Source organism: Amblyomma mixtum, chromosome 4 (genome assembly GCF_055824585.1).
Source record: "Amblyomma mixtum isolate Tamu chromosome 4, ASM5582458v1, whole genome shotgun sequence".
Classification (NCBI taxonomy): domain Eukaryota; kingdom Metazoa; phylum Arthropoda; class Arachnida; order Ixodida; family Ixodidae; genus Amblyomma; species Amblyomma mixtum.
Genome location: NC_143015.1, coordinates 132717872 through 132743179, shown reverse-complemented (window position 1 = coordinate 132743179; position 25308 = coordinate 132717872). Strand labels below are relative to the sequence as shown.

Here is a 25308-nt window from a genome sequence, read left to right as displayed (position 1 = left end):
CCGCGGTGGCTCAGTGGTTATGGTGCTCGGCTGCTGACCCGAAAGACGCGGGTTCGATCCCGACCGCGGCGGTTGAATTTCTTTGGAGGAGAAATTCTAGAGGCCAGTGTACTGTTCGATGTCAATGCACGTTAAAGAACCCCAGGTGGTCGAAATTTCCGGAGCCCTCCACTACGGCGTCTCTCATAGCCTTAGTCGCTTTGGGACGTTAAACCCCATAATCCAAACCAAACCATCATTCGGCCCTCACATTACACGTGCCCTTCTTTGTTACAGTCCACTGGTCTGGCAGCACGCAAAAGGCCTTCAATTACGACACAACAAGGACGCCACAGACACCAGATCGATATGCAGATACCAGCTTGAAAAAAACAATGCTACGTGATAAGGCTTCCGGGCGCTGTGATTGCCCCGATCTCATGAGCACACCCTTAAGGATTGCGTCTACTTTCCACGTAGCGTGCTTTCCCACACACGGCTCGGGGTTTCACTGCCGGAGTGAAAGACTTCTGGCATCCGCGAAATCAAAAAAGAGCCTCGCGTTGTTGCTCACTGCAGAAGTCACTCTTCTTGCGTCACGCTGCCAAAAGTTGCTCCACTGTAGCGACACTTCACAATAACATTAATTTAGGTAGGCGATTTGTGTCGCAGCTCTGTGCCGTATCAGTCATCTCTTGTCACCCGCACAGTGAATAGAGAGAGAGAAAGGAACGACGAGTAGGCTAATCATTAGTTTGCCTGGTTGCTTATCTTACGCGAGGGAAAGGAGATGAAGGGAGAGAAAACACGCCATTCTCTAGACATGCTGTGGAAGTTCATCGTTCATATTTATCACAGTATGGACCAAAGCCTGTATGTACTCTTTACTTTACATGGCCACAGAGAACTCACTCACTCTCGTAAACGCCTGGAGAACTCTCAGACAACTCCACCTCACCATTTATAGGCCTTGTGAGTGTCTCGGAAGAACCCTTATTTCAGTGTCGGTAGAACAGGTTTTCAAAATTTCGCATTTGTTTTTCCCTCGCCATCAGAATTGGGTGGGGTATGCTGCCACCATGGAGGAAAAAAAAAGACTAGGAGGGAGCGTGACGTCATAACCTTGAAGCCTAGTCATAAAAAATATACTGGAAAGCATAACGGGAAATATGCCCTCACGTGACAAGGCAGCGGTAGCTCTTAATCGGATTTCGGTTCCGCTCTTTCGTTGTGTGGCGCTGCGCTGCTGCGCTACATCGGAGCACGGACGTTCACTAAAAAGCACCGCAATCCAAGCTGGTTGGCAGTCTGGTAACTGTGGAGGGCCTATTTCCCAAGAGTCAGTGCGCAAAAGGGCCCTCGGCAGCGGCGTCAGAGGAGGATGGCTTGCAGAGGCTGAGCGCGTGACGTCACGCTCCCTCATAATTTCTTTTTTTTGCTCCATGGTTGCCAGTACCTAATGTTGCCAGTACGACATAATGTTGCCAGCACCTAATGTTGCCAGCACCTAATGTTGCCAGCACCTTTTCGAACAGAACATGCTGGAGCACAGACTTTCCAATGTGTATTTCATGACCACTAAACTATTCACAGGCCGCTGTTTACGTGGATGTCGCAACTGCTTTCCTCCTTTTCATCTGAACGTTATTGCAAGATATCTTCAAGTTTACCAAGAACGCTGGTTTACTATCGGAAACCTATTCGCATTGCAAACGTGAATGGACTGAGCTTCACGAAGCTGCTGTTGTACTAGAGAACAAGAGCCGACGAAAGCCACGTTCCTTCCAGATCCGGCAGCTTGGAGATAAAAAATGCGCTATTAGAAAAATATTTACAGCGACTCATGCGGCATCTATCGAGAGCGGATGTAAACGCTGCCGCTGAGAGGCTCAGAGGAAACAGCCGGCGAACGCAGTAATTGCATGTGTAGTGGACAGGTGTCGCATGTCGGACCGCGTTGATGTCGCGTATCCGATCATGGCCGACGCTCCAACTCCGTGGCGATAGCGGTGGCCGGAGCCATGCAGTGGCGCAGGGGAAGGAGGGGGGTTAACATCATCTTGAGCTTCAAAAAAGGCTGGAAATTTTCGTTACAACGGTACTACGGCATCGCCATCATCATCATCAGCCTAACTGCGGTGGACAAATACTCAACACCGGCGCAAACAACGACACCACTCGTCTTGGAACCAGCTCCACGCGCAACTATTGCTGTTTAATTTAAGGTAAATAGCCTCTGAGCCAGTTACAGTCTTTCTGACAGACAGCACTGTGGCCATCCGAACAACGCAGTCAAGAAGCGATCGGGAACCTCTGTGGTGAAATGTGGCTGGATAATACTGTAATGGCATGGCAATAACTGCGAACATCTGTGTGCGCTGTACAATAGCCCCCTTTATTTGGCTGATGACATGTTTATACACAGATGCACACACGCGTGTATGTGAGCGCTTTCTACACACTGCAGTGTCCCCTATAAACGACAAATACCGTGCAGCACTCGTAAGGTACAACAGTCCACGACCGCTGCGCACACTTGCAGAGTGAAAGCTGTGCCAGCTGTACGCTAAAGTTTAGCTTTACCCTCGTCTTTATGACTGTAATGAAAAGAAGGCTTGATTTTAGAGTCTTCATTAGCGTCCATTTTAACACAAGTACCTTGCACAGATATCTAATTTTTTAGGTATATCGAAAAGAATATAAAGTTAGTTAGCTACTGCAGCTGTTGGACTATAGTGCTGCAAAATTACGACGGGCGATTTGCCGGTGAGCATATATATGGCAGTGAGGACTCGGGGCCCAGCGGCGATTTCCGACTCGTTTAAGCAGCCAGCAAACGCACACAGATGGCATTTTGCATCTTGGTAATACTATGGCTTTGAAGAATACAGAGAAATCCATAGAAACCATATTTTAGAGGGCCCTTCCTCTAAAAACGCGTAGTTTAGCTGTGACTTCGAACAAAGGGAATATAAAGCGGCAGTCCAGCTGCTGACCTCTCGGATTCATTCTTACAGCTTAGGAAATGTCGCCGAATTGCGCTTTTTTGCCAGTGATTTAAAAAAGGCTTCAAAATGAGACCATTCTACGAAAGCATACCGCTATACAACTTGCACTCCCTAGTTCGCGAGCGAGGTTTAAGAACGCACGCTAGGCGGGCGAATTAATCACAAAAGATTGATTTGATTTTGTTCATTTGACAAGCAAGGAGTAATACAATCTTTTTGTGCCAGAGCTTTGTGGATTTGCTAAGGGCAGGTAGAGAGAGATAGAGATAAAGAGGCAAGGCAGGGGTGTTAATCAGAAGGTGTTCTGCTTGGCTACCCTGCACTGGGGAAGAGGGATGATGGGATTGAGAAGGGAAAGAGAGAAGGGGCGAGGGGCAGAGTCACCATTGTCCCCTCAAGCCAATCGCTCTCAGGAAGCAAAACTGTTGCGTGCAGGCCATGAGGGCAGTCGATTGCTGTGGTTTCGGTCCGAGGATCTTATCCTCTGTTGAAGGGAGAGGATCGAGGCGGTCCACGGCACAACGCAGCGAACGTATTTCGGTCGCCAAAGCAGGACACTGACACAGTAGATGTGCAATTGTCTCTTCACAGCCACGTCTTTCGCAAGAAGGGCTGTCGGCCATCTTAATCCTGAACGTGTATTGCTTTCTAAATGCAACACCGAGCCATACACGACGAAGCAATGTTGTTTCGTGACACGGTATATGAACGAAAGAATAGTGAAGCGGCAAAATTTGTGTCGAAGGAAACCTTACATAATCGTAGACGCACAATTACGACTCACTGTCGGCGTTTTTACTGATAATATGAGTTTCTACGTTCGTGTCGGCTTTGAAGGCGCTGCATTCGCTCTGACGCCTGTTACTTTGAATTTGTTGAGATGGTGGGTTCTTCTGCTTACCTTGGAACACCAAGCAGTCAATAACTATAACTCTGTGATATACTGTGCAGAAATAGACTCAGTACAAAAAAAAGAACACACAGACAAACAACAGCAAACGTTACAGGGACACTTGTGACACAAAGTGTACATCATCCTTCCTACTGGCGTATACACTGCATTACACTTTGATTTGGCTCAGACAACAGTGAAAGTTTTGCTTTGAACACAGTCGGTCATGCACGGCGATTTTGGCAAACTCTTCGGGTGACATCAAGACGAGCTCTTAAAAGGTAACCTCTTGTGCGTCTGGGCGAGACAGCAAAACTTGTATGTCGTGGAACTGACAGGTAGCTTGCCTAACAATAATAAACCCAGCACAACGAACATAAAAATAAAATAAAATAAAATAAAGGTAAAAATAAAGGTGCTTGCAGCACGTGAGAGGGCACCTAGGTCAGAAAAGCATCCTGAAAAGGGACTTTATCCATCACTTCTGAGCCCCTACGATGTGCTTACGCCACTCGACCCCTCGTGATTCAGGTGCGTCTTGTTATGCTTGGGCTGTAGGCTCACAAGCAACTAAGCCTATTATCAGTTTGAGTATCGGGACCAGTTGGTACTGCACTGCAGTTTGAATGTGCTTAGTATGGAGAAATGGACGGAGGCGTACGGTGAGATTATGTCCGGTGCATGCTGCCTCATCGCACGTCTCTTAGGCCATTCTATGCATAGTAAGCACATTCAAGTTACTAAGCTTGTCATGGGCCAATCACAGGGTCCAAATCCACGAGTTGGGGGCCAAAGATAATCGTAGCACTTGTCAATTAAATATTCGCCACAGCTTTGACACACAAACACACACGAGATAAGAAATGAAGATATTTTGCAGAAACACACTCGGTCCACACGCGGTGCTGTTCATTGGCATCAGCCCGGCGTGATGCAGTTCTCCTCGTCGTGACGCCGGAGAGGTTTAGTGCACACTCGTAGTTCAACGCGATACTTGTTGAACTGCTTTGGTTCCAGACCAGCCATACGGGCAGCGGTGTTCACTGCCGGCGCCAAGCGCACTGGATTTCTTCCGTCTAATTATTATAACTCACTCTAACCAGTCAGATAAAGTTTGTATGAAAAGTCTTGAAAATATCACTAAATGGCTTCGTGACGGTCGGAAAACATACCACGTTCAAGGGCACAGGAGTATTGGCATCATGTACAGCAGTTCCAGACGAGCAAGTTGCAGCATGCTTCTTCAACATCGACCATGGGGATTCAGCATGATCATGACCATGGCGATTCACATTCAACATGACCATGGGGATTCAGACTTACCGCATGTCATCTATGTGAAAGGTTGGTGCGCTTGTTCATGAGACATTAATTGTGAGTTTGAGCACGGCCAGAATTACGGGCAAACATTTGACTGGGTAGGTGCGGAGGAAGGAAAGAGGCGGTCCTCTATCTGCTATGCATTTCTTGAGCTGTCATCGCCGAAGAACAGGGCACCCCAGTTTGAATTCCCCCTTAAATTGGTCTCTCCTTAAATCCATCCCCTGGTTTGAGTAGCATACTTAGGCAATTACTTTGTATTGGACCTCGGCGTAAGCTGTTGAAAAACTTTTCGAAGCCTTCTTTACTTTGGTCGGATCAAGGAAAATATGACGTAAATTGAAGTCTTTGTGCAAATCAGAGTTCAGGACGAGGCCACTCTGATGCACACAGCGACCACCGCAAGGTAGCGGCAGGCAAAAATCACCGCCAACCACCCATGATTAGTAAAGACAGTCTTCGCACACGCACTCATGGTCCGCACACTGCATTCGGTGGCACAACCACGGCGCGGTGCGACTGTCTTCCCGATCAGGACGTCGGAGCTGTTCCAGTGTACACCGGTAGTGCCACGGGGTACTTGCTGAACTGCACCGGTTCCAGGCCAGCCATAGGCCCGTCAGGATCCACGGGTGGCGCCGAGTGCACTCCGTTTCTCGCCGAAGCGGGGACGTTTACCGACACCGAGCTCACCGAGGTGCCGTTGAGGAACACACCGGAGGCACCCAGCGGGTCGAGGGCGTGGATCGCCATTACGGCGATGCGATAGCGCCAGCTCTCCATGGCTGCCCAGAGCACACCTCCGCTGAAGACGAAGATGCCGACGGGAATGAGGACGAAGCCCAGGAGACGGAGGCCCGCCGCGGACGAGTTGAAGCCCACCAGAACGAAGAGGATGCCGGACAGCTTGAGGAAGAAGCCGAGGAAGATGACGCTGCCGTAGCGCCAGGGCGAGATTCCCGCGTACCGGGTCGGGTCATCATCGCCTCCAGACGTCTGGCGACCATGCAACTGCCTCCGGGACAGCATAACCGGAGGCTGCGGGACGTCACCGCAGATATCGGAATGAATAATGTAAAGGACGCGATACAGGGTTGGTAGAAGCAATGGAAGGCACTCATGTTCGGCAATGTGCAGTTCGACAGCACAGGTCCAGACAATGTTCATGGAATGGCTGCTCGTGCTGTTCTGTTTCTGTTTGGTTGAGTACGAATTCTAACCGAACATTCTGAGAGCAAGGTTCCCGCTCCTAAGAAGAATTGCCTCTTAAGAAGAATTGCGAACATGATCGGAAGTACATTGCTTGTTTTTTTGTGTTCTTGTTCTTTGTTTTTTCAGTGGACGAGAGGGTGAAGAGCGTACAGATGGTTACTGGGAACGTGCGTACAGTGGTGACCTAAAGCGTCGGATATGTACACCTGAATGAAGCACTACGGATATCCATGACACAATATCTTTTGTGTCGGCTTTGCTGTTTCTAGTCACCGCGTCCGTATTTCTTCTATTTGCTTCTAACGCCTCTGTTGAGTCTCCTAGAGAGCAAATTTAACGGTAGGCTGGGCTCCTACAGTAGCTGCTTCCTGGGACGTCATCATGCACATGACAGCATAATCTTTTCGTCGTGCTGAGCTGGATTCAGTACCATTAATCTCTGCACGCCGTCCCCGCCCGTACAGCCTTTCCTCGCTCGCTGTACAACGTCAAGGGTATAAGTTGTGCTGGCACATTTTGTCAGTTTGTATTAGAGAAGTATTTTTACATCATTTATGTGCGCATAGGTTTGGCCACATGCTAGGCAATATACAGACATGACACTTTTCTCATTTCCTTCTCTGAAATTGTTCTGAAAGTTTGAATATGAAAAAAAAAAACTTTGTAATAAAAATAATTCGAAAGAAGTTGCTGAAATACTTCCAGGAGCGCAACGTGTAGCAATTTTTTTCGAAGTTGGGTAGTTTTGATGAAATTCCGTTTGCAGCAAGACGGCGCACATGCTGGAGAATTACCCTTCTTTTCACCTTGACTGGTATGCAAGACACTGGAAATATTAGTCATGGTCAATATATCGCCCGATTAGGGATTCAAACGAGGCGTTCCGTGCGCCGAATAATAATATAGCGGCCAATTTCACTTCATCGACGCTGTGATATACCTTTTAAGACAACGAAATTTTCTGAGACTAAGTTTTTTTTTGCACGCACACCATTTTTAACTTCTGCGGAGGAAAGAAATACAGCAGCCGCTTTCAAATCGGTCGTGCCTTCACATCTTTCACTCAAAGCTGATAGTTTTTAATTTTTTTTTTACAAAAATGATCAACCTCCTTTGGACTGTCCACAGAGGTGGAACCCGTGCAATTATTTGCTTCTGTTGGACTGGGGGAATTTTTTTTTACGGATTCCCACTACTCTTCATAATATTCAAGCAAGATTTTATATTTTATCTACAATAGAATTAAAGACTAACCGAGAACTATTACGCAAGGCTGTATATATCAGCAAGATATACATGAGTTATATGAACTCGTATGATTATCTGGCGTAGCTACCCGCGTCTTACATATGGGCCAGTAAAGTACCCTGGTGTCAGGGTTCCTTCGAAACTTACGTCATCCAGCTGGATTAAATATCTCGACTTAAGGCGTCCTACCAAACATACGTCATCGAGCATGGTAAAACTGCCCGATTTAAAGGGTACCTACAAAATAACTTTACTGAACGCGTTAAAATATCGCAAGGTCTTTTAAGACGTTATATCACTGAACGGCTGAAAGTAGCCCGGTTTCAGGGGTCCTTCCATGCAAGGTTATCTGACAAAGCGTACTACCGTGGTCTTAGCGGCTTTTCCAAACGTGCCTCATTGAACGCTGCAAAGTGGCCTGGTTTCAGAGGTGGTTCAAAACATCTCAATGAACATTAAAACTCCCATGGACGTACTGTGGACATTGAGGACGTCCGCAGGACGTCCAAGACAGTTCAGTGCCCATTGGGATACGTCAGTGAAAGCGGTAAAGTACCCCGGTTTTATAGGTTCTAAACTTACTTGGTTCGAAGCTGGTGGTCGCGACGATTCCGATTGAGCCACCACTCCTCCAGTGGCGCTGAGGAGCACAAACATCAAAGTATCCACTCTTGTTTCCTGCACCCACTCACGAAGCTTCTTAGCCGACCAGACCCCATCGTCGTCTGCCGTGCTGCGGTTAACGCAACAGGAGGGGACGAGCCCGCTACTGGTATGCTCACTGCTCAATCTTCCCCCACTTTTTTTTTCAACCTTTGACGTTCTTTGTCCGCTTTCCGTCTATTCTCGGAGCTCGTTTTATTGTTGCTGCTACTGTTTATCCGCGCCTCGATCAGTTGTTGCTATAGCTCCCGATCGAAGGAGCTCGCGTGAGACGGAGCAACCGGTGTGTTCGAGCGGGCGCTTCACGCACGTGGAGCTAAAAGAGAAAGTGGAGTCGATATACGACGGTTTGCACACGATTTTTATTGGAACGCTTCGCTCGCGTTTCACGCCATCGAACGTCACCGCGGGAAATGCCAACACAAATTGCATTGTCATGGAGACAAAGCGAACACGACGTGAAACGAAACAAAAAAAATAATGAAAATGTGGCTGAATAAGAGTTGCCTATAACTCCGCGGCTTTTTTTTTCACCATGTCATGAGACCGCCGGGCTATGAAGCTTCAACCTGATGCGTAAGGGCGTCGGAAAACAGGGAGGAAAAAAGCATTGAAGGTGCTCTTTTCAACTGATAGGTGGCGACAGGAGTCTTTGCTGATTCTCTTCCAAGGCTTCCTGCACGTTATGTGGCAGAGCGTTCGCTCTGATTTCACACTTATCTACTGGAAAAACTGCTGCTGGCTACAAAACTAAAAACATGCGGTTGACCGTGTGGAAGCATTTCGTATGTAACCGTTTCTTTGTCCAGAAGCTGGCTTTGTATCGATTTGCTCCAGATATGAACACTCCCAACCCTATAGGAGTCCAATGAGAGTCACAGAGCGCGAACTGTGAGCCTATATGGCGCTTACAGAAATCGCCGTAAGGGTCAGCCTCGTTCCTAGTTTGCAGTCCTACGCTTTGTGTGTTTGTGTGATTTGGTTGGTCTTGAATATGAATTGTTAAGGAAGTTGCGAGATCGGGCGGTGTAGAACGCGCGTACGGTGCACAATATCGTATGCACTGCCACAGCCCAATGTCTATCAATCCATCCATAGATGGCGCTACACTCTCTGAACAAGAAGATTCGATTAGACATGCGTGTTTGTTTCGAGACCTAGGACTGTAGGTAGATGGGTCTGTTTGGTTTCTTACTCTCAGAAAGCCAGTTCCGACAAACAAGACGACAGGGAGGTGACACACACACTGCGTTGTTTTTGACCATACGTTGTCTTGTTCTTTTACGCCTATGGGAAGCTACACAAGGGTTAAGAGTAATACACTTGTTTCAGAATGCAACTGTACCACTGCTATCTGAGATTTTTCTGCTAGCCTGCTTAAGTAAAATTTCGTGGAAGAAGCATATTACAAGCGGAGGGTGTACGTATTTGACTTGTATTATTCGATCTATGGTCTGATCGTTACTGACACGATTCAGCATAGAAGAATACGCTTTCTTCCATATAGCAGCCATCATTATCATTGTCATCGACACGGCGAACACCTTTCCCATCGATCTTGAATTAGCTATACCTTCAAAGTAACATGTCTTGTATGTTCTTATTTGTTTTACCAGTCAAAAAGTAGGCATTTATTTGTTATTTGCTAAAAGCCAAGAAGAGAGAAATTCGGTAGACTTCACATCAGCACAGGAGTAACTTCTCAATTATTGACTGTTTGTCACCTTATAGGGGTGTGAACCATTTCTCTAGCAAGTTTTTCATTGGAAACAGATTGGTGTAGCTAATAACACGCTCAAATAATGCACTAATGAAATATCTTTCTGGATTTTGTCGTTGCTATAAAATTATGGTTTATGGGGTTTAACGTCCCGAAGCGACTCAGGCTATGAGGGACGCCGTAGTGGAGGGTTCCGGAAATTTCGACCACGTGGGGTTCTTTAACGTCCACTGAACATCGCACAGTACACGGACCTCTAGAATTTCGCCTATATCGAAATTCGACCGCCGCGGCCGGGATCGAAACCGCATGGTAGTAATGGATGAAAAACATAAGGGCTTTGGTTACACTTACTAAGCACGTGTTAAAAAAAGAAGTCACACAGTACATATTCTCTATGTACATGACAAGGTTGGGTGTACCACGGGAAGGATTAACCGCACCAGAAAAAGCTTTATAATGCAATAACCTTAAGCAGGTTTTCTCATACAACTATCATGAGATATCTAAAACGTCGTTCAAAATGCATGACAATGAATAACTTTGTATGCTGTAATATTTATATCATATTTTATGATAAACCTTGTATGACGTTATTGCATCATACAGCTCTTTCAGTAGGGGAAGACAGGGTTCATAAAAAGCCATAACATAAGCCGTAATACAAGCGCTCGGATTCATTATCGTACTGACAGTTTTGCATCGACAGAAATGTATAATCACACATGGAGACCCCCGTCCAGAAAAAGGAAACAAGTGATTGCAAAAATTAATACTCATGCACAACACACTACAGACAGAAATGATGACGAGGATTTTCGTCAACAGGTGAACCTGCCGTGGCGGTGCTTTGGTTGATATGAAGCCATTTGGAATGTGATGTATTCAAGGTTCAGTATGCAAAGCATAAGAAGTTCTGAGCTTAACAACATCAGGCTTGTGGCACTATTCATTGCGCACTTCTTTTGTAGATAGTGCATCATGTACAGGTCCTCAAAGTGTTTACTTTTGCACTATGTGTTTCTCATCCTTGCGGTATCGGTGCATGCTATACATCATTTTCCCACATCTTAAAACCTAGTTTTGTTTTGATGAACGGCGCTGATATGCCTTATGAAATGTAGTTTTCTAACATATAACATTCTAACATATAATCCAAACCCTTCGACATAATTAGGTACAACTATCCTAAAGGCCCAGTTTATTGGGTGTAAAAATTTTGAGCGTGGTTTAAAATGCATAGAAATATCATAGTCAAACACAAATAGCAGTCTTTATCGGTAAGGCACTTCACACACCAATTCACAGATCACAGCGCTTACACTTTGTTCAAGGTTCTTGCATACATGGCACCCAAACATTTAAGTTGCTGTCTCTTTGGAGATCGGCTGCAGCCTCGAACTGCGCTTTTATGCTATGTCATTAAACAGCCAACAGGTGCGACCGCAAAACTTAAATGTTGCACCCATACTTCGTCCTGGCAATGCTATCTATAGTAATACTCCGTCCGGCAAGAACAATGGACATTAAATAAATTGTACTCATTTTGGTGGACGCAGTTATAGAATTTTTTTCGCTGAGGCTCTCTGTGTCCACAGAAATTACAGCTATAGGTAATTTTACCTACAATAGCACTAGTGGAAAGAAATTGACTAAAGTATCTTAAGAACATAGCTAACAAAGGTGTAAAAGTTAGCACCTCAATATATATATTTTAGTCTCCACAGTAATGTTCTAATTTACTGGTGGAAGTTCCTTCAGTATCCATATGTGTAATTCAGTTTCCTTCCCGTAATGAACGCACTACAAAGCATCAGAGACAGATGAGAATTAGCGGTGCGTGTATGTACCAATACAAACCTTCTGGCCAAGCTGCATAATGGTGCACAGCGAGTAAGACACAAAATACACTCTTTTCGATTATACATGGACATAGAGCTTTTACACATGACACAATGCACCCATTTTGGTTCAGCATACGTCTTTTCCAGCATACCAAGCGATAATGAACCTTTTCTGGTGCAGTATAACCTCTTTTGGCATACATACAAAGAAATATACCTTTTAGATCAGAATTAGTGATGTCAATGTATGTGTTTCCATATAAGTTGTGTGTGGCAAGATTAGTCTGATCAGCCTGCGAAACAGCCTACAGCAAAGATGATACAAAATACACCTGTTTTGGTGTGGCATACACATACATTAGCCCACACAATACAAAATGCAGCCTTTTTGGCTCAGCATACAACCCTTTTTAGTGTACGTGGGACAAAATGCACCCTTGCTGGTGCAACAAACACTCTTTGCGGCGTATGTAGAACGAAATACACCTTTTCGCGCTTGACACCGAATCACTCGGAGTAAAGCCCCTGCCGTTCTCTCACGACGTCGCAGCGTCGAGGAAGACCGCGTGATTTCTACAAGAGAGTGTGTGTGTGGCAAGATTAGACTGATCAGCCTCCGAAACAGCCTACAGCAAAGATGATACAAAACACACCTGTTTTTGGTGAGGCATACACATATATTAGCCTACACAATACAAAATGCAGCCTTTTTGGTTCAGCATACAATCCTTCTTAGTGTACAAGGGACAAAATGCACCCTTTCTGGTGCAACAAACACCCTTTCCGGCGCATGTGAAACGAAATACACCTTTTCGCGCTTGACACCGAATCACTCGGTGTAAAGCCCCTGCCGTTCTCTCACGACGTCAGAGCGTCGAGGAAGAGCGCGTCGTTTCTACAAGGGAGACGCTCTTCACTTGGGGTCGGCTCCGTAGACGAGCCGGTAGACGCTTGCTGCCACCGGCGCTGCCAGAGGGTTGGACACCAACAACTTGGGCGCCGCGTACGTTGTGGGCCGATAGACGCGTCCAGCGTCGTCAGCGTCGTCGAAGTAGTAGTCGGTGCCGAAGTCCTCCTCGTACGGCGACACGCTCTGCGGCACCCACGACGCCTCGAGCGTCTGGCGCCGCATGAGCGACGCCGCCAGGAGGCCCAGCGCTAGCAACGCCAAGACAACGCCGACGCCGAACGCGACGAGGCCGCTGATCCAGATTATGGGGTCGGCGGCGTACACCAGGTGGTAGGAGCAGAGCACGACCCCCAGGCAGGCGGACATCGTGCCGGCGAACAGCAGCATGTTCAGGTAGGACGGGTATCGCACCCGAGCCCTGAGGAGCTCCTGCTTGTCCGAATGCGCCATGTTTCGACGGAGCTGCGTGAGACATAAACACATGGGGTTTGTTAGAAAGGAGCCGTAGCCTTTAGTCAACTAACCTAAGGAAACGGTGTAGAAAACGCAAAACACGGAGAAGTCACAGGACAATAAAGTCCAGGGAGTTAAATATGAAAGCAACTAGTTAAGTCTGCGCCCAAGAATGCAAATTTTTGTTATTTCCGCACTGAAGTTGAAAATTCTGGATAGGTGTCACTCATCCGGAGGAATACCATAAGCAATAGGAATAAAAATATGTTAATCACTTGTACAAACACGGGTTAATGATATCCTAGTTGAAATCAAGAGGAAGAAGGGGGCTTGGGCAGGGCATGTAATGCGAAGCAAGATAACCACTGGTCCTTAAGTGTAACGGACTGAATTCCAAGAGAAAGCAGACGTATCACGGGGCGGCAGAAAGTTAGATGGGCGGATAAGATTAAGAAATTTGCGGGAATACGGTGGCCACAACTGGCGAAGGACAAGGTTAATTGGAGAGACGTGGGAGAGGCCTTTGCCCTGCAGTGGGCGTAGTCAGGCTGACGATGATGATGACGACTTAGCAGTAATCATAAGTCGAATTTAGTCGCATATTCCCTTTCATATTCCTTCTACCTGTACCTACTAGCCCTATTTTCTGCTCAGCTAGCATAATAGCCTCCTCTCTGCGTACGCCGCCTGGCCCACATGTGGTCGGCGTGGTAGGCTAAACGTCTGGTTGTTCGCAGCTTCCTGCAGCTGGTGTGCCACGTGCAGGGCTGCATTAATTGTGGAGGAAATGGGACCGACATACAGATGACACTTGTGTTACATAAAAGGAAAGAAAAAAAAAGGATCAGTTTTTCCAAGAATGCCACACCCCTTGACGTCACAATGTTCGCTGGCGATGAAGTTCTTTAAGCTGTCTCAGCAGATTCACGGAGCTTATGGCAAGTATGTTCGTTTCAGTGTGTAGTTATGCACGCTCACTCAAGCAGGAAAAGGGCTTGGTCTGTTGTGAAGATGAATGAATGGCTTTCGTTTTAGTTAACCTGCCTCTACTTTTGAACCCTGGAACTCACTGCCCATTGTAACTGAACTGCTGTCGATATAATTTTCTTGTCAGCAACTGAATCTTTGCAGTTGTTTTTTTGGCAACCTGACTACAAGAACGTGATAACTACAACTCGATGTACTTTCTGTGTATACCTGAAGAATTTCTTGTAAACTGGCGTTTCTTTTGTGTTTGTATTTTCCACTCCTGCGAAATCGCACTAGGACGCCCCGTGTAACAGTCAAAACGAAAAGAAATGGTCGATTTGCGTGACGCTAAACTGGGGCTAAGTGAAGAGCCATTGGTTATTAAATAGAAATTAAATGACTGAGTTTTTTATATTATTTAAAGAGGGCTCCCATAGTGTTAAGCTCAGTACCACCAAAGGGCACCAGGCGTCGACCATATGCAAGTATACGCAGCTGGTACGTATGGCAAAGAACAGGGGTGGTTTCTCCATATTGACATATATATTTTTCATGCGTCAAAACAACCCTGTAGGTCAAGATACGCCGTATAGAGAGGGCTCCGGATGATTTTTACCTCCTCAACGTGGTCTTACATATCAATAACCAGGCGAGTTTCCATTTCAGCTCCGCTGAAATGAAGCCGCCATGTCTGAGACTGAACCACTAGCCGTGGGCGACCTTGAAACACCATAGCAACTAAGCCACCGCTGCTAGAAAGGCTATTTCTCTGCGTGGCGCTGCTTGGCATGTTTTGTGAACACTAACGAGTCACATGAATCAAGCTGAGATGTGCATTCTACGGCGTAGCATCTGGCTTTCAGAGTTACGACGATGCATTCAGCGGCTTCGACTGCGAGAAGTCTTGACTGCACAGCGAGTACTTGCTCGTAAAACGGGCGTCGTGGAAGCTGCATGGCGGAAGCATCTAGGACAGCTGCTTCGTGATCTAACGTATTAAGTTCGAGGTAGCTCGAAGGAAAGCTGGCTTATCCGGCGCTAAAGCGGTTCGCGTGACTATCTTATTTCTCTATGTTGACCAGGAATTCCCTTCGGTTCAGCTCCATCAGTAAACGGTAGTATACGTTCTGCGTTTAAATGAGCAACCTATGCATATAATAACCTGCCATAGTTTGAGCGATGACCAGGCGAAGGAAATAAAATATTACTCGGGGGGAACTGCTGCAAATAACTTTCTTCCTCAGTGATGCAGTGGTAAGCCTAACTTACAAAAACTCCACCATTATCGAAGTTACAGGTTGGTCCACAGGGGAAATGCGTTTGCCCTGATGTGTTAGCCTGGACCAAAAGTGATGGCTGTCATCACAAAACAAGAGCGACGCGTACTGTCGACAACGAGTTCATTGATTTCCATGAAACTTTTCTGAGACCAAACAAACATATCTCAAGTTTTTATCGATAAAAAGATCTCCTTTTCTTTCACGTTCTGCATCTGTACTTTTCGCTTCTTCGGAAATATGTGCCCTTTCGTCGAATGCGAAGTCAGCCACACCTTCTCCGAAGCCCATGTCGGTTTGTAAGGTGAAAAAGGATTTGTCTGGACAGGACTAATTGTCACGACGCAAATCTCTACGATGCCTCGAACAGGCAGCAGCAACAATTAGCTTACTCCGCTTTGCTTCTACTTGGGATGGTTCATCAGCAAAAAGTGTTCACATCTTTCCCACTGGGTGGTGGTGGTGGTGAAAAACTTTAATCAAAGAGAGCTTGAGGGTTAAAAAAATAAAAATAAATAACCCTGCTGCATGGTCGGTATCCTTAGTCCGGGACACCGCATGACGAGGCCTCGTCTCGCGCCCGCTTGACCAGAGCCCTTTGGGACTCCAGTGTGGAGCAGTTGAGGAGGGCAGTCTCCCATGCCTCTCGGGTGGGGGTGGGGGAGGGGGGAAGGTGAGGATTCTGAGTACATGCCCACACCATGTGAAAGATATCGCAGATCTCTCCACAGTGCGGGCAGCGCCCATCTGTGTTCGGATCGAAGTGTTTTGCTATTGCAGGACAGAGTAGGGTTCCTGTCTGCAGGCGCCGCAGAGTTCGCTCCTCCGCCTTACTCAGCCCCTTGGCAGGTGCCGGGTAGAGACGGTGGCTGTCGCAATAATAAATTAGGATTTCGCGGAACCGCAGAAGCGGTTTATGAGCTTCTGAGCCATGAGATCTAGGATGAGGAGCCCGGTGTGTGAGCGCTCGGGCGGCCGCATCAGCGGCCTCATTGCCTCGTAGACCCTGGTGGCCAGGAGCCCAGATCACTTTTGTGCGAGTTGGATCGGCGAGAGCGCGTCTTAGAATTTGCGAGGCCAGAGGTGATATTTCGCCTGCAAGATAATGTTCACAGGCCCGGCGAGAGTCTGTAATAACCGTTTTCGATTTTGGATCGGCGGCAGCGAGAGCTATTGCGGCTTCCTCCGCTCGTGTTGAATTTGGGGCCCGAAAAGATAGCCCATCGACATTCATTCCCCGGTGGACTACGGCAGCCGTGAAGAATCCCGCGGGCGACGGCCCTGTGATGTCCACGTAATAGACGCCCTCTTTATACCCATATTGCCTCTCAAGCGTGCGAACCCGCGCTTGTCGTCTGCCTTCATGTGAAGCCATGTCCATGTTACGCGGGAGCGGAGCGACCAAGAGCATGTGGCGCCACAGCACCGGGATGTTCTCCGTCCCCTCTGGTATGCATGTGTGTTGGATGTGTAAGCGGTTTAGCAGGCGGCGCCCAGGCACCGTCTGCGATAGCCGCGTATATTGGTTCACGAGGTGGGCCTCCCGCAACTCCTGATAGGAGTTTACCACTCCCAACGCCTTCAGTTTGGCGTTGGAGGTAGCCACCGGAAGGTCCAGTGCTCGCTTTGTTGCCTTCCTGATGATGGCGTCAATGCGCTCGTCTTGTTGTTTGGTGGTGCGTAGGTACGGCACGGCGTAGAGGATCCGGCTGGTCACGAAGGCATAGGCGAGCCGTAGCGCGTCCCTGCCCCGCAGACCACCCCGCTTGTTGGAAACACGGCGGATCATGCGCCCTACCTGTTCACCTATGCTCTTGAGTTTCGCTATAGTAGAGTCCGGCCTAAGTTTGTTATTGATGAACAGACCCAGGATCCGGAGCTCCGCCACTTCTCTGATGGGACCGCCTGACAGAGATATGTGTAGAGACGTGTTGTCCTTGTGGTTTGTCCTGACGTGTAGAAGCTCTGATTTGGCGGGAGCACATTGGAGACCACAGTCGGCAGCATATGCTTCGACTATGGTGGCGGCCTGCTGAAGGCGGTCCTCTATCTCCCCAAGGCTCCCCTCGGTGGTCCAGATTGTAATGTCGTCTGCGTAGAGTGCGTGTTTTATGCCATCTACCTGAGCCAGTCGGCCGGGCAGGTGCATCATGGCGATGTTGAAAAGGAGCGGTGATAACACCGCCCCCAGTGGTGTACCTCGTGTACCCATAGAGTACGGGCCGTACTCCTCGTCCTCGATCCGGAGGAGTGCCTGACGCGCAGAGAGGAAGTCTCTGACATAGGCGAAGACCTTCGCCCCGCAGTTAGTGGTGTTCAAGTTAGAGAGTATGGTGGCATGTTTAACATTGTCAAACGCCCCCTTAAGATCGAGGGCGAGAATGGCCTTGTCGTTTTGTTGCATGGCTGTGGGTCGTATTATGTCCCTGTGTAGTTGGAGTAGGACATCCTGTGCAGACATGTGCGGGCGGAACCCGAACATAGTGTCTGCAAAGAGGCCCTTACCCTCCATGTATGGAGAGAGGCGATCCCGAACCATCGTCTCCATGAGCTTTCCCACACACGAGGTTAATGAGATGGGTCTCAAGTTGTCCGTAGTCACGGCTTTACCTGCTTTGGGGATGAACGTTACAAGGGATGTTTTCCATTCGAGTGGGAGCGGACACCCATCCCAGATCTGATTTATGTATTGGGGAGATGACAGCTGGTCTAAGCAGAACGCCTAGAGACACCTCTGCAAGGCCTATTCGTCAACATCATCATCAGCTGCAGGACAAATCATCCGTTCATTTCGTCTTATTCAGCCCTTGTTGCGGCAATCGCAGCCACTCCATTGTCTATTGTGGAAGCGAGCAAACAGCGTCCGATGCGGCAAAATCGACAATGTGCAGTCGATAAGGGGCGCCGCCGGATAGAGACAGAAAAAAATGCAAAAGAAAAGAAAATTTCATGTGTGCATCTTATCCTCTTCGCACTGCCGTCGTAAGTACAAGATAGTTTGATGTTATTTCAGCACATAATAACCTTTATCTTTCTATTGTATTGCTCCCTCTTCTCTATTTTCTGCGTAAAAATGGCCACTCCTACCCCTTTCTTTTTAGCACCCTATTTCACAAACTGTTTACCACTGTTGCAGCAATTTCCTTTTTTTTTCGCTACCAGGCATGTCATGACCAGCACGTCACGCCTGTTTATGCCCTTTTGTCTAATTAAATACAAAATCTGCAGAACCTCTAACTTTGTCTTTCGATCGCTTTGCTATCCGCTTCTTATTTCTTGCGTACTTTGCGTATTTTTTGCGTCGTGACCTTTATCTTCATTGAATATCTCATCTTTTAATTTTCACCTTCCACGATGAAGTTATTTCAGCACGTAATAATCTTTGCGCTTCTATCACCCTGTTGGCACGTCGGGTGTTTTCCTCATAAAGGTAACAGATTTTATCCTTCCTAGGGTCTGTGTTTTTATGAGCGTGTTATCTCTCTCGAAATGTTTTCTCTATAGGCGTCAGCGGCAGCCTTCAAAATCACACGAGCTTGTTTTCCACCAGCTTCAAGACAAGTAGACACTTGCTTGAAGTGCTTGCTCGCCACTGTATAACCAGACAGCAACCCAAGAGACATATTTGCAAAGACAGTGCGATAAGCTAGAAACATTTTATCTCAGGTTGCTTCCAGACAGGCCTTGACGTGGAGCAGGAACGTGTGCTGCAGTAAACAGCGTCGTTCGCTTCTATAAACAAGAATATGAGGTCGTAGACGCGTCACAGATCGCCTGCGTTGTATCTACGGCCACAGTTCCAAGCATGCAGGGACTATTTATGCGTAGCATATTGCAATCACTCAGTTCAGCCTTGGGCGTGGCCGGGCAGCCACCAAACCACGTGGCGTGACGTCACGTGGTTTGGTGACGTCACGTTACGTGGTGACGTGACGTCACCAAACCATTTAGAAAAAGGAAAAAAGAAAAAAGAAAAGAAAAAAAAGAAAAAAGGCCGGCTGAGCATGGTGGCGGTCAGGGTTGCCGTTGGGAATTTTTCAAAAAGAGCCAGAACTGAAGCTAAAAGTAGCCAAAAGTAGCCACGCCTCCCGATCTTGGCGACAAATTTGTAGCCAAGTAGAAAAGAACCATTATTATAAGCAACTTTTATTAGTGAACAATAAATAGTATCATTTTGAATCAACACAAAAACACAGAGTAAATAAAGAGCACGGAATTTTGGGCCTCTTGCTGGGCCTTCAAGTATCAGGTACGTTGCAAATAAATAAAAGTTCAGTCCGCGTAGTTTATCTAGAGTAGATAGTGTTCTTGCCGGAGTAATTTTGGCACATTCTATTCAACAACTCACCAGGAACGTTAAACGATGATGCTTTTTTTTTCTTGGAGTCGTAGCCCAAATTTGATTCGCAGAATCGCCATACGCAAGTCCAGCTTCATTTTGTTACGGATCTCTGTTTTCGTCAAGTTCACGCAAGAGAACACGCGCTCTGCATCAGCATTAGAAATTGGAAGGGTCGAAATTTTCAGTGCTCCTTGCGCCAGGTGTTGAAAAGGGCATTCGCCGCAAGTGTCCTTGTACGATGCCGCTGCGTGCCAGAAAGTCAAACATGATGCGCGATCAAGTGCACCGCTAATTCTCTGCTCCTGGCGTATTGGAGACTCCAGTTCGTTGGAAGAATATATGCGTCGAGGACGCGCGCGCGCATCAAGGCGACCAGGACAGCAATGAGGACAGCAAAGCTTGGAAATAATTGTTCTTTTCTGTTCTTGCTTGCTATTGTATATGCAATTGCAAAAAAAATTGGCTAGTAAATGCGCCAAAATAGAAGTTCAAAGTAGCCAGAAAGTAGCCAAGGAGCCAGCGTGAAATTTTCATCGCCCGACGGGGTTGAAAAGTAGCCAATTTGGCGCAAAGTAGCCACCAACGGCAACCCTGGTGGCGGTTGCCACCACCCCGTTTCAAAGGGGGCGCTCCTATCCACCCATCCATACGTCACGGAGGAAAAGCTGCTGAAAAAATCGAGTGCCGCCAAGCAATACCTCGCGCAAAAAGACCGCGCAATATGCAACGCATTCTTGGCTTAACCAAGCTAAGCCTGGGCATCATTTTTTTTTGGGTAAAAAAAGGTGGTCTACTTGGTCTCTTAGTGAAATACTCCATCTAAGTTGACTTTGTATGCATTCAGTTGATGGTTATTTCGTTCTTTTGTTATGAATAAATCAATCAGAGACCAGAGTTCTGTCGAGAAAAAATGGAATGTGATCGCGACAAAGCAAACGCAAAACACAAAAACACAAAACAAAAAAAGTGATTCAGAACTACAAAGGCCCTTCTCTGGGCAGCTATGAAACGATCAAAGTGACAGGGGGAGGGGGGACGAATCTATGGGGCATCCCTTCTCGGAGGCAGTTGGCGACAGGAGTGTCTTCGTCAGAATTTCTGCGTCAGAACTTTCTTCGAACTGCGCGTGTGAAGCCGCTGCGGATTTCACGCCAAAACTTCATTCCGTCACGTCCTTCCTCGCCAGAAGAGCTGAAGTTTTGCGTTGGCCAGAGTTCTCTATCTTGCCAGTTTACAAAATCAGCGTAAAACTCTCATCACAACCGTCAGACACTCGGGAAGTCAGCAGACGGTAGGGCCTCCCGAGAGATGGACAGTAATTTGTATTGGTGTCGCCCTACAACTTCTGTTTCTACACAGTATTCATGTTTCAAGCACCGTTGAGTAGTTGATCAGAATGCCGCAAGTGGTGTAAGAGTAGTCTGCTAACCTCCGAGTTTTGGACCAATGAAAGCGTCTGGTTTTGATACATGAGCCGGCCCTGTAAGAAGGTTCGATGGAAAGCATTATCAATGAGTTAAGACACGCAGAGCAGAACAGTGGGTCTAAAATTAGCATGAAGATGTTCGGAAGTCTAGCAAGGGAACAGCAGTTGACAATTGGTAGCGATGTGCTGGAAGAGGTAAGGGAATACGTCTACTGAAGGGAGGTAGTGACCGCTGATCCGGATCACGACAGGGAAATAACTAGAAGAATAAAAATGGGATGGAGCGCTTTGGTAGGTTCTCTTAGATCATAAACAGTAGTTTACCAATATATATATATATATATATATATATATATATATATATATATAGAGAGAGAGAGAGAGAGAGAGAGAGAGAAATGGACGGAAAGGCAGGGAGGTTAACCAGGTGATGCCCAGTTGGCTACCCTACACTTGGGGAGGGGAACAAAGGGGAAAAAGAGCGGCAATGAAATGTGTTTTCCAAATGTCCAGCGACCACTACGTCACGGGGACAGAGGGCGCGCACTGAAAACTTAGATTGTAGACCGGAATACAACCCCGAGTCCCTTAAGAATCTCAAGAGCGCTTTCACCGCTTTGCTTTGTGGGGAAAGTGAAAAGTATACAGCTGTATCTTAATCACCTATGGGGCAGAAACATGGAGGCTAACAAAGAGGGTTCAGCTAAAGTTAAGGACAACGCAGCGAGCTATGGAAAGGAAAATGATAGGTTAACGTTAAGTGATCGGAAGAGGGCGGAGTGGGGGAGGGAACAAACGCGGGCTTATGGCATCCTAGTCGAAATCAAGAGGAAGAAATGGGGTTGAGCAGGGCGCGTAATGCGAAGGCAAGATAACCGCTGGTCTTTGAGGGTAACGGAGTGGATTCCAAGAGAAGGCAAACGTAGTAGGGGACGGCAGAAAGTTAGGTGGGAGGATGACAAGAAGTTTGCGGGGATGCGGTGGCCGCAGCTGGCAAATGACAAGGTTAATTGGAGAGACATGAGAGAGGCCTTTGCCCTGCAGTGGGCGTAGTCAGGCGGACGATGATCATGATAAATAGCAGTGAGCGTTGATGTATCGCTGTAGTGTTCTACATTAAAAAAAATAAACACTCAACTAGCGCCTGTGGCGACGCTATTTATGAAGCGTGTGTCTTGTAATACCGTTTTGCTATTCGAGCTGATCAAGTGTGCCCGAAACAACAGCTTGTCGTGTGCAAAACGCGATAATTATGCCTTGTTTCTTTTAGTTCTGCTCTGTGTTCGCCACCGGAGAGGCCGTGAAAAGAAAGCCTCGCATAACCTCCAAGCACAGGCAACAGCGTGAGCGTGGCATTTCTCTTGAATGCAGAAGTCACGGGAATGTAAGTGCCTGGCCTTGTGTTTTGCTATTTTTTTCACGCGGAGAATGTCATGTAAGCGCATTTGGGTAGCAGCTGCGTCAGTCGAGATGAAAAAGCGCGTACTGTGGCCTTCAATAAGTTCTCCTTGCAAAGCGGATTTGTATGTGGCGCGTCTTTGTGGACTACTAAAGATGCGTTAGGCTTCAGCGCGAGTATGTCTGCTACTTGAAGTGACCAGACGACCATTTAGTGCTGCACTACGAAAAGCTATGCACACAGCTGACAGTATTGCTTTTAGATCGTAGACATTTTAAATAAACAGTGTAAAAAGGACATGGCGAAGCAAAGCAGACGTACGAACGGGTGCTGTCCTGTTTTACGTGTCTGTTCCGCTGAAACCAGGATTTTTTTATTGCTTTTGGAATGTTTGAATTAACGATACGCGGTACAGAGCCTTAAATGAGTTTGTTCAGTAAACATGAACTGGATATCCCCCCGCTGCTAAACTTCTTGACGACAGAAACACACTGTTGCCTGCAGACATAATCTAAAATGAGGTCACGTATACGTAGAGACTTACAACAAACTTGACGTAACGGATAAGAGCGGAGTCATAACCTATACAAAGAATCTTCCTTATTATCTTACTTTATACTTTACTTATGTCCGTCTTAAATTAAAACCTCGGTGTCTCTAGGTGTTTTGAAAATGTTTTATGGTTTATTTGGTTTATGCGGTTTAACGTCCCGAAGCGCCTCAGGATATGAGGGCGCCGTAGTGAAGGGCTCCGGAAATTTCGACCACCTAGGGTTCTTTAACGTGCACTGGCATCAAACAGTAGACCGGCCTCTAGAATTTCGCCTCCATTGAAATTCAGCTGCCGCGGCCGGGATTGAACCCGTGTCTTTCGGGTCAGCAGCCGAGTGCCATAAGCACTGAGCCACCGCGGCCGCTCTGAAATTGTTTGAACCTTTTTGATTTGATTTTGAAATTTTACAATGTAGTTTGTGTGCTTCCTACACTTAGGTCACAATCTCTTCCGGAGGGCCGATAGAGCGATTTGAACAAATAAATCAGCATATAAATACACGCGTACCTCGAAAGACTCCCAAAGCCCTCAAACCACTGCGCGCGGAAGTCTATGCGCTGCACTGCTGCTGCGTTTATACTGAAAAGTGCTTCGCATATTGCCGACTTGCTCTGCACGCACATTTATTATCAATTCTTTTGCCCTGCCTCGCACAGCTTACACGCAGCTGCACGCGGAGCTCATGACGTCACCTACCTACTTCCGGTTCGGTTCCTGCGACACATGTGCAGATGTTCAACGGATTGCCATTACTGGTGCGACACTTCTTTTGTTTCGCTAACACGTACGAGCCACATGTTTCGCCCATGGAAACGTACCTCGTAAAATGCGTCACCCTTTACGAAAGCGCCTCTAAACCTGGCGAGAACCGGAGCGGAATCCACAAGCCCGCGTGATTTGTTCGTTTCCTGGAGCCTCATGCTAGAGTGTTTGCGGTAAATCGTTTGCCGGCTAGAACACTGAAAAACAACTACCGCTCGCCCACTATCGTCCCTCCTTCCTCACTCCTGCCTGCACCCTATGCCCAGAACCCTTCGCATCTTCCTCCTCTCCCTCTGACCGGCGGACCCTCCCCTGAGAGGCCTATAGATAACCTCAAGACCTGTGTGGACTAGGAGACCCTGCTCTGCTCGGAGTACCCGGCCGTGTAGCGCACACACCGTTGTGCGCGCGTGGTCTTCTTCATATTTGATTATGGGTGCAACGCGATTAAAACTAGCGATAAATGGGAGACCAGGCTAAGAAGCTCCGATGAAAAAAAAATTAGGAGTCACTTTGGCGACTAAAGTGGTGCAAGGCGAAAGCCTGAGTACAGCATTTTGCCACGAATGTGGTTGTGAATGATGATTCGAGTGCTACCAGCGAATGACGCGTCCATTGGCTGTCTGCGTGTGTTACTGATGTGTGGTTAACATGTTAAGCTTCGCCTGTAAGAGTGGAACGCGACAGCGTCTTGCAACGCTGCCAGGGAGTCCACAGAACGCCATCGCCAATTCGGCTGTACGCCTTGCTGGACGGTAAATTTATTTTTTGAGGAAAGGAAATGTATCTCTCTCGCATATCTGGGTGGACACCTGCACCTCGCCGTAAGGGAAAGGGGGAAGATGGGAGTGAACGAAGACGCCGTATTAGCTAGACGCGCCTTTGTTCATTCCAAACCATTCAGCTGGCATTACGGAGTGGCTAGCGTGCTCGTATCGCACTCCGGAGACCCTGGTTCGATTCCCCAACTCGACCAATTTCGTTCTCGGTTTTATTGATTTATGCGGTCTAACTAGAAAGGTTAATTAGGCTATTTCATATTTATATCATTGTATTTCTATCCATCGTGTTCTGTCATTCACTTGTCAAATGTTGGAACTGTCTAGGATGTTCGACACAACGTATAAGAAACGAGCAACGTCGAACTGAGTGGGGAAGTGCGCGGTGGTGGAGCGAACGCGGCTTCAGACTTTTCGCTCTTCTGTCAATCGGTATATGTGCATTCTTATTTTACATTGCCCATTCCTGTTAGTTACTTAGAAATGTTTACGGTACCTGTTTAATTGGCTCACCTTACATGCTTAATGTCATGTGTTTTTGTTAATGTGATT

At 47.2% G+C, this 25308-nt stretch overlaps 2 protein-coding genes across 2 annotated transcripts in view; both read right to left on the bottom strand.

The window, feature by feature from the left end:
• Positions 1 to 261: 261 nt before the first annotated feature.
• Positions 262 to 8521, bottom strand: LOC149348264 (uncharacterized). The gene is made up of 2 exons (XM_089588038.1): positions 8242 to 8521; positions 262 to 6237 (listed from the first exon to the last, which is right to left on the bottom strand). Exons 1-2 carry the CDS (start codon positions 8314 to 8316, stop codon positions 5731 to 5733), a joined length of 582 nt encoding a protein of 193 aa, XP_089444164.1. The 5' UTR covers positions 8317 to 8521; the 3' UTR covers positions 262 to 5730.
• A 141-nt stretch (positions 8522 to 8662) lies between these two features.
• The window catches only part of LOC149348263 (uncharacterized), a 28789-nt gene continuing 12143 nt past the window's right edge, over positions 8663 to 25308 (bottom strand). The window contains exon 2 of the mRNA XM_089588039.1: positions 8663 to 13258. Within this exon, the coding sequence (XP_089444165.1) occupies positions 12800 to 13246 (447 nt within the window). The 5' untranslated portion in view covers positions 13247 to 13258 and the 3' untranslated portion in view covers positions 8663 to 12799. The remainder of the gene's footprint in view (positions 13259 to 25308) is intronic.

Excerpts from the sequence above, each read along its gene's own strand:
- LOC149348264 (XM_089588038.1), bottom strand. The coding sequence starts at position 8,316 with ATGTTTGTGCTCCTCAGCGCCACTGGAGGAGTGGTGGCTCAATCGGAA. Across the intron at positions 6,238-8,241 it reads GACCACCAGCTTCGAACCAA|CCTCCGGTTATGCTGTCCCG; the intron begins GTAAGTTTAGAA and ends GACGTCCCGCAG.